Source organism: Pristis pectinata, chromosome 3 (genome assembly GCF_009764475.1).
Source record: "Pristis pectinata isolate sPriPec2 chromosome 3, sPriPec2.1.pri, whole genome shotgun sequence".
Lineage (NCBI taxonomy): Eukaryota > Metazoa > Chordata > Chondrichthyes > Rhinopristiformes > Pristidae > Pristis > Pristis pectinata.
Genome location: NC_067407.1, coordinates 43,640,161 through 43,652,851, shown reverse-complemented (window position 1 = coordinate 43,652,851; position 12,691 = coordinate 43,640,161). Strand labels below are relative to the sequence as shown.

The 12,691-nt window shown below is 39.0% G+C and overlaps 1 protein-coding gene across 1 annotated transcript in view; it reads right to left on the bottom strand.

The window, feature by feature from the left end:
- Positions 1 to 12,691, bottom strand: part of kifap3a (kinesin-associated protein 3a) — a 157,850-nt gene that overhangs the window by 39,530 nt on the left and 105,629 nt on the right. The window contains exons 18-19 of the mRNA XM_052011585.1: positions 11,628 to 11,817; positions 6,314 to 6,410 (exon numbers count right to left, since the gene is read on the bottom strand). Coding sequence (XP_051867545.1) covers positions 6,314 to 6,410; positions 11,628 to 11,817 — 287 coding nt within the window. The remainder of the gene's footprint in view (positions 1 to 6,313; positions 6,411 to 11,627; positions 11,818 to 12,691) is intronic.

Genomic DNA, 12,691 nt, shown 5'->3' with positions numbered 1-12,691 from the left:
TGGCAGATGGGGTTCAGTCCAGATAAATGAGAGGCGATGCATTTGGGAGTACTAATGAGGCCAGGATATATACAGTGAATGGTTGGGTCATAGGGAGGATTGATGTACAGAGGAACCTTGGAGTACATCCAGAGATCCTTGAAGGTGGTAGTGCATGTCGATAACATGGTTTGGAAGGCATATGGAATACTGGCCTTCATTAGCTGGGGCACTGAATACAAAATCAGAGAGTTATACTCCAAACTTATTTTGCCTCAACTGCAGTAGCACGTACAGTTCTGTGCGCCACACTATAGGAAGGACGTGATGGTGCTGAAGAGAGTGCAATGATGATTCACCAGGACGTTGCCAGGGATGGAGTGTTTCAGTCATGAAAGATTACAGAAGCTGAGTCTGTTCTCCCTGGAGTGGAGAAGGTTAAGAGGAGATATGAATGTCTAAAAAAATTATGAGCAGTATAGTTAGGGTACACTGCAGTAAACTATCCCCCCCCCACCCCCATATCAGAGGTAGAGAAAACAACAAGATGTAGATTTAAGATAAGAGGGAAGAGATTCAGAGGGGATATGAGGGGAACCTTTTTCACCCAGAAATTGGCGAGTATCTAGTATGCACTGCTCGAGCAAGTGGTTGAAGCAGGGTCACTTACAGCATTTATGAAGTCTCTGTATAAGCACTTGAATTCCTTAGGTATAGAAGGGTATGAGCCAAGTGCTGGGAGAGGGGATTAGTGTGGACGAATGCCCATTGGTGGGTTGAATGGCCTGTTCCCACGCTGTATGTTTCTATAAGTCTATGATTTCTTTTAGCTGGATAGTGTGATCATTTTCAGAAAGATGTTCTGCTTATCGCTTTGTCTGTGTGCATGGCCCATTCTGTAAGTTTTCCTGCAGGTGGTGTTACCACTGGTTCTGGGAACATTTTCAGAAAGTAACAACTCAGAATATGTAGCACGTTTGAATGACATGAAAGGTTATTAAAGATATAGTTTTCATTTAGGAATATTTAAATTAAAATCAATGTAGTGGGTCATAACTCAAGGTCACCATAGACTCCAGAGTACTTAAAAGCATTTAAATTTTTCTGATGGGATGCCTTACTTGTTTTGTGATAGGAAGTTTAAAAGCAAAGGAGAGCTGGGTATTTTATTTTTCTCTCCAAAAAAAGATTTAAACATCTACTCACTAAGTTTGATTTCACTTTCTCTGTATGTGTATTCAAAACACCTTGGTTGGAAATACTTATTTTTCTGAGAACCTGAGCATGCAAGAAAAAAAAACTTCATTTTCAGTATCAAAAGGAATTGTACTCGGTTATCCTATCAATGGCACAGAAGACTATCATTTCAGTATGCTTGTTCTAAAAGTTCAAGTAGCTCAAAGTAGTAAAACAGAGTTTTTCCAGTGTCCTGGGCAACATTTCTTCTCCAACCAGTTCCAGAATAAATATAAACTTATCATGCCAAATGCAATGTGGTTGCCATATCTGCCCTATCATCAAGCGCCACACAGTTTGAAGGAATTTACTGATTACTGTTTTGAGATATTTAAATGTGGTAATAAAATCTATTAAGCATTTTTTATTTATTCAATAATGATTCAAATTTTCCGATCTGTACTTATTTTTTCTACTACCCAAGATCAAACAAAATGCAAACAAGTTTATCTTGTGATATTGCTGTCAATATGTAGGTCTCATACAAACATGTACAAATAGAATCAATTTGGCAGAATTAATATATGTGATATTTTCACACTGAGGTTGTTGCTGTCTGTATCACATGCATTAGGAATCCAAAGGCTCCAGAGATGCTCAAAATTAATAAGAAAAGTAGGTATTGAAGCCCAATCATCTGTCCAAAATACAAGATCCATGGATTGCCTTGAGAACAATGATTCTGAACACTAACTCTTCATCCTCTCCCTCCCTAAAAGCTCATTCCTAGTTCTCAGATCTTTTATTTTCCCTTACTACTCTGGGTCCAATACAGATGTTGCAGTCCTTAAAACTCTCTCATCAACTTCAAACTCCCACATCATGTTGTGGTACCTTTTTCCTCATTCTCCGAAATCGAGTGCTTCTCTCCCTTCCTGAGTACATGGTAATATCTTTTGCACTTCCTTTGCTTGGTTTAATATTAAAAACCTCAAGGAGGACCAAGGACCTCAACGTATTATAATAATAAAAATCAGTAATAGTTTGGTGTAGTACTGATGGGATGCTGCATTGTTAGTTGTATTGCCTTACAGTTGAAACTTCAAGCTGAGGCTCCTTCCCATGTGTTTAAATATACATGAAAAACTCTTACTTAACAATGAAAAACAGCAGGTCAATCCCAGTATATCCTGCCCAATATTTATCCCTTAACCAAAACAACCATTTTTTTCCAGCATTTTCTGATTTTCTTTCACAACTATATCATATCCTGACACTGTTCTAACAGACACCTCATGCTCATGCTCTTATAACCATTTTACAGATTTTTTTTCCAGAACAGAAAATAATCAAAACAAAAGTTTGCAAAAAGGTGTGAAAACACATTTTGAAGTCAAATTTCCATGTTTTGACTCCATGATTTCCAAAATTCCTTGGTATTTTGCATGTTGGCTTTATGTGACATGGGCAAAAGTGTAATAGAACAAGTTTGCTCAATTTCTTTCTGGATAATTGATGCACTTAAAAATGCTACATTGCAAGTTATTCCTTCAGATTCTCCACCAGTTATACAATACAACTCTCTACAAACAAAAGTGCGATTTGGAAATTCACTCAATGCCCTTTCCCACTGCTAAGGCTCAAAAACAAAATGGTAAGGACTAGATTTCTCACTTTTGTTTCTTTGTAATGGCTAAGTTCTCAGCCTATATCTGCCTTGAACCTTACAAAAGTTTGCATGGCTCGGCAAGGTGAACTATGTACAAAAACAAATTCCATCTCTCTGCGGTGCATTAGTGTCCTTATATAGTGGCTCAACCAGGCTATGGTAGATATCCTACCACTAAGTATATTGGTGAACTAAATAAAGTTTGTTTTTAATATTAATTGATGGTCACTGTAACAGTAACTAACTTTTCATTCTAAATTTAATTACTGAAAATTTAAATTTCTGGCTGCCACAATAAGATTAAATTTTCTGGGCCTGGATCATGGTCCAGGTTCCTGGAAACTAGCCCAGAAACTTAACAATTAATCAGTAACCCAACTTCTATGCTTCCATACTAATTAAGGCTACTTCAAAACAGAAATAGAAGAAAATATCCATTTTAATAGAAAGAGTAGAGTTAAGAAACTATTTCAAAATGGTGCAATTAACATACGATTAAATCTACATCAGGTAATCACAAATGATGCTGAAATGGTTCATAATTCTGATCAAGACACCTGACACCACTCTTATGCAACATTACCAATTAACCTTTGCCTTCCAGTCCCCTTTAAAAAATCATCTTGGTGGAACTTAATTAAACTACATTTTTATGTTATGTCAGCTTGAATATTTGTTCATCATTGATCAGAGAATCATAGATTCATACAGCATGAAAACAGGCCCTTCAGCAGACCAAATCCATGCTATTAAATACCCATTTACACCAATCCCATTTTATTCTCTTCACATTGTGTCCGCAGATCCCCCCTTCCATCACTTGATCCATGGCATTGCAAGGTATGACTTTTCATTTGCACAGCCACTTTTTAAATGTGATGAGGGTTTCATCGTCCAGCATCTTTTCAGTCCGAGTTTCTGATTCAACCCCAACCACTAATCTCCACCCCCCCACCACAGTAAAAAGACTTTTCTTCACCTTTGTTCCAATCCTTCTACTAATTGCTTCAAACTAGTGTCCCATGATTTTTTCCCTCGACTGAAAATAGGCCCTTTTACCAGGACCTTTATAATTTTATGTCTGTTAGCCTGCCTTCAGCATCTTCTGTTGCGAAGAAAATAATCTATCAAGTAAGTCCTCAGCTAAAATTTTCCAGTTCAAGCAACATCCTTATGAATCTTCTCTGCACCCTGTCCAGTAAAATCACATCTTTCCTAATAATATGGTGACCAGAACAGTGCACAGTACTCAACCTGTGGCCTGACAGGTTTTGTACACAATTTTAGCATAACCTTTCAGCCCTTCAATTCTATGCTTTGGCTAATAAAAAAAAGCATCATACACAACTTTTAACCAACCAACCCACAAATGCTTCTTTATATGCTCCCAATTATTGTATATTTCCTTGCTTTGTTGCACCTCCCCAGATGTTTTACCTCACATTTTCCTGGTTTAAATTTAATTTGCTACTTTTTTTTACCCACCTGACCAGATCATCTGTATCATCCTGAAGTGAAAATTTTTTTTCCTATGTATTAATAACTTTCCTCCTCATATCCAGGTCAGGAATCCACATCTGACACTATGTTTAACTGATGCAGGATTTTATGGACAGATTCCCTAGTTTAAGGCTAGGGAATCCCAACAAGGCAGAGCTCTGCCATTAGACTCCACAAGAACACAAGGTGCCCTAACATCTGATACTAAGCACATACCAGCCTTGCAGCAGGCCCACTGCAAGGTTGGTACGTGCTGAATACTGGCTATTTCCTTTGGAATGCCTGGTACAGCCAATGTGATTCAGTCCATTGTTATAATTGCAATTTAATGAGAATAGGAGTGTTACCTTCCTCGGCTTTCTACAAAATGGATCTGTGAACAGAGTTGACAACATCCAAGTCCCTTATAATGCTAAGCTGAACCAGCCATGAAGATGCAATTGAAGAGGAGCTCAGAAATGACTGCCCTCCCTCTTTTCTTTCCCCTTAGCAAAATTTTTAAGATTCAAAACTCATTGATTTTGGAAATGAACCAAAATACTAAAGTCTGGTGCATTGACTAAAACAATTTAAGTTTGGCACATTTGACTACTGTTTCTTGAATTATGCAGAAAGATTTTGGTTTCTTAAAAGTGTAATTTTGTTTATAATCTATATTCTTTTACTTTTAACTTAATTTTCTTTATTTTTCCCCTATTTCCTAATGCCAAGAGAAGTCATTTGGTTCCTTAATCAGGTACATTCCATCATCCATACATGGTTTATAACTCTGAATACTCCAAAAGGCATTTTAATGGAACTACAGTCAACCATTGAACTCTTCAAACATAATAACATAGGTACATTAGTTCTGGATTTGATTTCGAAAATTGGTGCTCAAACAGTGAGCACAATTTATGAAGTTCACTTGAAAAGTAGTCTGAGCCTTTAGTATCAGACTCTAACTTTCTCCCATGTGGCATTTATTCTGAAGCCACATGAGAGAATTCAGGTTGTATTAAGGACTTCTGATTAAATATGAGCTTACTACATTTATCTAGATGTCAGGTAGATAAAGGCATATTCAAAGATGACGATTTGCTTTTGGGAGTAGTCCAGCACAAGCAACAATCAAGAGTAGTTGGAATTAGCATTAACAAGTTACTTATCAAACAAAACCTGCTTTAGATCCATGCTTGAAATATGCATTATGGTCTCACTGCAATCTTATATTGGATACAAATAAAAAATCACCATGCAAATTAGTAATGAAAAATAAAAAAAACTTCAAATGCTGGAAATCCAAATTAAATGCCCAAATAAAAACAAGGTTCTGATGAAGGGTCTTCATCCTAAAATGTTAACTCTGTTTTTGTTTCCACAGATCCTGTCCTGACCTGCTGACTGTTTCAAGTATTTTGTATTTTTAATGCAAATTAACAAGTTAGAAAAGTTGAAACGCTAAAACAGATTTACACTCAGATTCTTTTCGGAAGATGTTGACTTTCTACTTCTGCAATAATGAGCTGGTGTACTGGCTTTTGCTGTGCCTTTTATAAAAGCAGTCCATCACCACCATAGCAAAAAAAAATAAATGCTGCATTATTTATTGAAAACTTATTGGTTCCATAACAATGTAGACCATAATCTTGTTATCATGGCTGAAACTGAACTGTAGCAACTAAATCATAATAAGGGTTGACTGCAGTCAGAATGAACTAGGAGATGGTTTTGGATGGAGGGCAGAGATGATGCATGAAACCATTGTATTTAAAATAATCTATCTGAACAGATTAATTTCTTAAAGAGATCATTATTTTGCAGCAGCTGGCTCTCTCAATTAACCATGCCAGCAGACATATTAACCGAAGGGTTTAGGTATTTTTCTTAGTTTCATTAAGAATGAAGTGATTTTCTGACAGAAGAAAAATGTGAAATCAGTTAAATCTGTATCTTGGAAAATCTGTTTACATCAACTTTCCTTATTTTAAGCAAAACATCCAATCATACCTGCTGTAAGGATGCTGTCCAACAAGATCACCATTTTGAAACTGGTATTCACTTAAGAAATCTGGACTAATGGTTCCATCAGGGGGTAGAAGTCCATCTGTAAATACAGTTAACAATAACTTAGCATTGCTCAGTTGATTTTTTTTAAATTTTCATCAGTTGATAATTTAATCAAGTCCTGCAGACTGCTGTTGACACTCTTTACCCACTTATCAAATGCTTTAAATGCCATGATTTCTTGCAGATAATAACAAAGGGAGAAGAAAGTAATTAGGCAATAGATATGACAGCCTTACATTGTTCAAAGGGTTGGTGTTTGGTAATGTCATTTTTTTTAAATGGAGCTTTTGGTTTCCCATTCTTACAAATCAGTACAGGCTTTTTCAGACTACCCTGGGATATTAATTGGGAATGGCAATAGAATTGCGTGTGACAGGTCATCAAGAAGCAAACAAACTGCCTTGTACTTGCCCAGCAGTACAGAGGTAAATCATTGTCAGAGAGGTATTCTGCACCTATTGCACTCTACTTATTATGTGCCATTGCAATTTGCTGGTGTAGAATTAGCCTGACACTTTTAGGGTTATATCAGGTGCAATAAACAGGCTTGTGAAACTTTCATGGCATCCCAACCTCCATCATGAATGTCTCAATGTTGGGAGAGGAACAAAACATTATTTACTTACTTCAAGCAATATAAAGCTAGGTAGGAAATGATGCAGTGGCTTCATAAAGATAGAGAGGCGGAGCAGTGTCACTACAGTCAGTGCAGAGGCCAACATTTTTAGAAAGTATTTTATAATTACTACAGAGAACAGAGTTAGGTTGAGGAGCTATTAATGAACATCTTTGCCTTGCTTTCGAAACAACTGCTGCTGCTTTCAAAATACTGAAAATGATAAATATTGTACACTGATGCAGAAGTTTCAGAAACACTTAACTGAACACCATTCAGGTCCTATGCCTTCTTAGACTGCTGGCTGCTTACTGTTTGGTTCTTGAAAATTTTTAATAAATCTGAGTATCTCCTTCATATCTCTCCTTAACATTCCCATCTTCTACAGTGAAAGTTTCTCTCTGTTCTCTACATACTTGATATCTTGAATCTCAGGGGCAACTTCATTTTCAGGTAACTATATACCTGTGTCTCTAGGTCTCTCTATTCTACTCTCCAAGGCCCTACCACTTACAGTGCAAGTCCTGCCCTGGTTTAACTTAACAAAATGCAACATCTCACACTTGTCTGAGTTAAATTCCATCTGCCATTCCTTGGCCTACATCCCCAGATTGTCTAGATCCAGTTGTAATCTTTGATAACCTTCTTCACTGTCCACAACACAGCCAATTTTGGTGTCATCTGCAAACTTACTAACCATGTTAACAATGTTGTCATCCAAATTGTTAAAATAGATAACAAACAGTGGACCTCTGTCACCGATCTCTGTGGCACAACACTGATCACAGGCCTCCAATCTGAATAACACTTCTCTACTACCACCCTCTCTCTCCTTCCACCAAGCCAATTTTGTCTCCAATTGGCTAGCTCACCGTGGATCCTATGTGATCAAACCTTCCAGACTAGTCTACCATGTGGAACCTTGTAAAAGGCCTTGCTAAAGTCTTTGTGGACAATGTCTACCGCCCTGCCCTTTACACTCTTCCTTGTTACCTCCTGAAAAACTCAATCAAATTTGTGAGGCACAATTTCCCAGGCACAAAGCCATGCTGACTATCCTTTATCAGTCCCAGCTTTTCCAAATGCTAGTAGATCCTAACCTTCAGAAGCCCCTCCAGTAACTTTCCCACCACTGATGTTAGGGTCATAGGCCTGTAGTTCCCTGGCTTGTCCTTGCAGCCCTTCAAAAATAAAGGCACATTAGTCAACCTCCAACCTTCTAGTACATCACCCATGGCTAAAGGTGATGGAACTCTCTCTGCCAGGGCCCCTACAATTTCTTCCCTAACTTCCGACAATGTCATAAGATACACTTGATCAGGCCCCAGGGATTTTTCGACCGCCAGCACCTCCTCTGTTGTTCCAATACATCACTATTCTTTTCCCTTAATTCCTTAGCTTCCATGACCACCTCCACAGTAAATACAGATGAGAAATATTCATTTAACATTTCGCCCATCTCCTGTGGCTCCACACATAGGCTACCACACTGGGCCTTAAAGGGACCTATTCTTTCCCTAGTTACCCTTTTGCTCCTAACATACTTGTTGAATCTTTTAGCATTCTCCATTACCTTACCAGCCAAAGCTATCCCGTGTACTCTTTTTGCCCTCCTGATTTTCCTCTTAAGTGTACTTATACACCTATTATACTCCTCAAGGGATTCATTAGAGCTGCCTATACCTGACACAGACTGCCTTTTTCCTCACCAAAGCCTCAATATCCCTCCTGAACCAGAGTTCCCTTATCCTACCAGCCTTGCCCTTCACTCGAACAAGAGTATGCTGTCCCTGAACTCTTCCCATCTCACTTTTAAAAGCCTTCCACTTGCCAGCCATCTACTTACCTGCAAGCAGCCTCTCCCAAAAGCCTCTGCAAGTTCCTGTCTAATTCCTTCAAAATTTGCCTTGCCCTAATTTAGAATTTTAATTTGTGGACCCATCCAATCTTTTTCTGTAACTATTTTAAAACTAATAGAATTATGGTCACTAGTCCCAAAGTGCTCCCCCATTGAAACTTCTGTCACTTGCCCAGCCTCATTTCCCAATTTTATCAAACAGTATCTAGATGCCCCTATTAGGGAGGTTAGGTGTTGCCCCCTCCCTAGTAGGGGCATATTGATACTGCTTGAGAAAATTTTCCTGGACACATTTATTAAATTCCATCCCATCCAAGCCGTTGCACTATGGCAGTACCAGTCTATGAGGGGCGTTGAAATCACCTACTATTACAACCCCATTATTACAGCTATCTGTGACCTCCCTACATATTTGTTCCTTAAACTTCCATTGACTATTGGGTGGCCGACAATAGAATCCCATCAAAGTGATCATCTCCTATTTTAAAGTTCCACCCATGAAGCTTCACTGGACAATCCCCCAAGAATATTCCTTCTTAGTACTCCTATGCAAAAATGCAGCACCCCCTCCTCTCTCACCTCCACCTCTATCATGCCTATAACATCTATACCGTGGAACATTGAGCTGCCAGTCCTACCCCTCCCTCAGCCACGTTTCTCTTATGGCTGTAGTATCCCAGTCCCATGTACCAATCCATCACACAAGTTCCTCTGCCTTTCCTGTCAGACTTCTTGCATTAAAATCCTCATTCCCTGTCTTGCACCTGCCTGTCCTATCCACTGAATTTGCTTGCTTTAACATTTATATCTGCCTCAACATACCCAACTGCCACACTCCTGCTTTGGGTCCCTCCTGCCACTGCCAGACTAGTTTCCAGCACTAGTAAGTCTCCCTGCCAGGATATTGGTCCTCCTCCAGTTCAGGTGCAACCTGCCCCTCTTCAGAAGAGATCCCAATGGTCCAAGAACCTTTCCCTCCTGCACCAGCTCCTCAGCCACACATTCATCTGCCCCATCCTCGTATTCCTACCCTCAATAACATGTAGCACCAAGAGTAATCCAGAGATTACAGCCCTTGAGGTCCTGCTTTAACCTTCTACGTAACTCCCTATATTCACTCTTCAGGACCTCATCCTTTTTCTACCTACATTGTTGGTACCAATGTGTATGACCCTGACACACAAGAGGGCAACATACTATCCTGGAGTCACATTTGAAGCCACAGAATCTCCTGTCTATACCCCTAACTATCAAGTCTCCTATCACTACAGCCCTCCTTGTCTCCACCCTCACCTGCTGTGCATCAGAGCCAGTCACTGTGTCACAGACCTGGCGGCTGCTGCTGCTTTACTTTGAAAGGGCATTCCCCCCAATAGAATTCAAAATGAGATACTTGTTAATGAGGGGAATGGCCAGAGGGGAATCCTGCACACTCTGCCTACTTCCTCTGCCTTACCTGGTGGTCATCCAATGACCTGCTGCTGTTTTAAAGATTTCGCATCACTCTCTTCCCAAACCCTCTTTAAAAGTGTATCAATTCTTTTTTGTTCTAATTATGCTTTCTTGTAAAAATTGTGTATAATTTATGCTTAATTTATGTTTTTCTTATGAATGCTACCTATATGATGCTATGTGCCTGTGATCTTGCTGCAAATGAGTTTTTCATTGCAACTGTGCGTACATATACTTGAGCATATGACAATAAACTCAACTTTGACTTTGGTTTGTATTCCTTCTCCTTATTTTTCCGACCAAAATGCATCCCTTGACTGGCTCCATGCATGGGAAATCATATCATATGCATTTGATTGCATGTTTTGAAGACGTGACCTAGGGGATTGACACAGATAGAGCAGTAGACATTGTCCACTGGACTCAGGAAGGCCTTTGACAAGGTCCCACAAGGTAGGCTGGTCCAGAACGCTACAATACTTGGGATCCAGGGTGAGCTAGCCATTTAGTGTACAGTGAAGAAGGTTGTCTAAAGTTACAGAAGGATGTTGATCAACTGGGAAAGTGGGCAAATGAATGGCAGATGGAATTTAACTCAAACAAATATGAAGTGATGCACTTCGGGAAGTTAAACTAGGGCAGGACACACACAGTGAATGGCAGGGCCCTGGGGAGCATTATTACACAGAAAGACTGAGGGGTACAAGTACATAATTCCCTAAAGTGGTCACACAGGTAGACAGGGCATTGAAGAAGGCCTTTGGCATGCCTGAAGTGGTGTCTAAAACTAGAGGGTATAGGTTTAAAGGTGAGAGGGAGGATGTTTGAAGGGGATCTGGGGCGGGGGGTGGGTAAATTTTTCACACAACATAGTTGGTATCTGGAATGAGCTGCTGGAGGTGGTGGAAGCAGGAATACTTAAGGGGCATCTCGACAGTACTTGAATGAGCAAGACATAGAGGGATATGGAATGAATGCAAGAAAGTGGGATTAGTAACCAACCAAATAAACTAAGTACTTCATAATATACATTGACTCCCCATATGGCCACAAAAAAAATCACCAAATTCTATCAACAGCTTTAAAAACATTGGAAAATATAAATACAAAGTACTGTATTGTGAGCCAGACAATACAAGCAGATCAAAATTTCACACATACATATATGTACATGCACACATACACAGTCAAAATGCCTTAATCATTGGGTTGATTAATAAAAGTTTGCAGAGGAACACCCAGATAATTTTTTGTGGTGTAAAGCTCAGCCTTGATTTCCAACTGTTAACATTTGCTTAAATTTTCCTAGTCTCATATTGCTTTCTCACCTGCATTGTAGAAAAGATCAGGTCTTTCAAGAATGTCTCCTTCATGAATAAATGTCTCTAAGCCATCATCACCATAGACGTAGGGCTCACTTTCATCCATCTGGCGATTCTCAACCATTTCCAGCCACTGAGAATTGTGCCAGCGAAACTTCTCACTTTGAATTTTTTTGGCCCACTCTTCATCATACTCCTGTCAAAATTTTAAAATGTGTTATACTGTCTGGGTGATGAAGTGCAAATACTCAATTGTAAGCATAGAAATATATCCTAGAAAGATTCAGATGGGGGAGGGAGCAGTGGAAGAGGAAGAGGAGGGTGGGAATTCCTCCCAACAGCCTGTCTAAGTAAACATAAACACCACTTAACCCTTTGAACCCTTCAGGAATGCAAGGAGCTCATATATCTCCTGGTATTCAAAAACTTCGTCCCATTTGGGAGACGACTGATGGTTTGGGTTTGCTTTACTCAACATATTAAAAAAGATAAGTTATACCATTGTTTCTTCTGCTTTTATTTCAATAAACATTCAGGGTCAGAAGGTCAGCAATAAGTAGGATTCACTCATCACCTTGCTCCTCTCTGCTACCCTAAATGAAAATGATCTTTCTCACAATTTTCTCTTTACAACTCTATCAGCCATATTCTGCTATACAGAGATTATATTCTTTACACAAAAACTTTGACTTATCCAACGGCCAACGACAACAATTATTAAAGGTGCTCCAAAAAAAGTTTATTTTACACATACTCTGTGCTTAAGGAAACAGTAAACCCTTTACTGGGAAGAAGTGATTTTCAAGGTTCTCAACTTCCATCAAGGAGCCAATAATGCAAAACTTACTAAGCTGTACAGATGCAAAACTAATTAATGTTTTCAAAACTTAAGAAATGATGTAGAGAAGATACAGGGAATCAGGATTTAGATAATACAAGCTAACAAAATATAGCAGACCAGTAATCTAAAATAAAAAGATCAGAAATAACAACAGAAAATGCAGGAGATACTTAGGTCAAGTAGCATTTGTAGAGAGAGAAATGGGTGTTGACTTTTCATCAAAATGTAG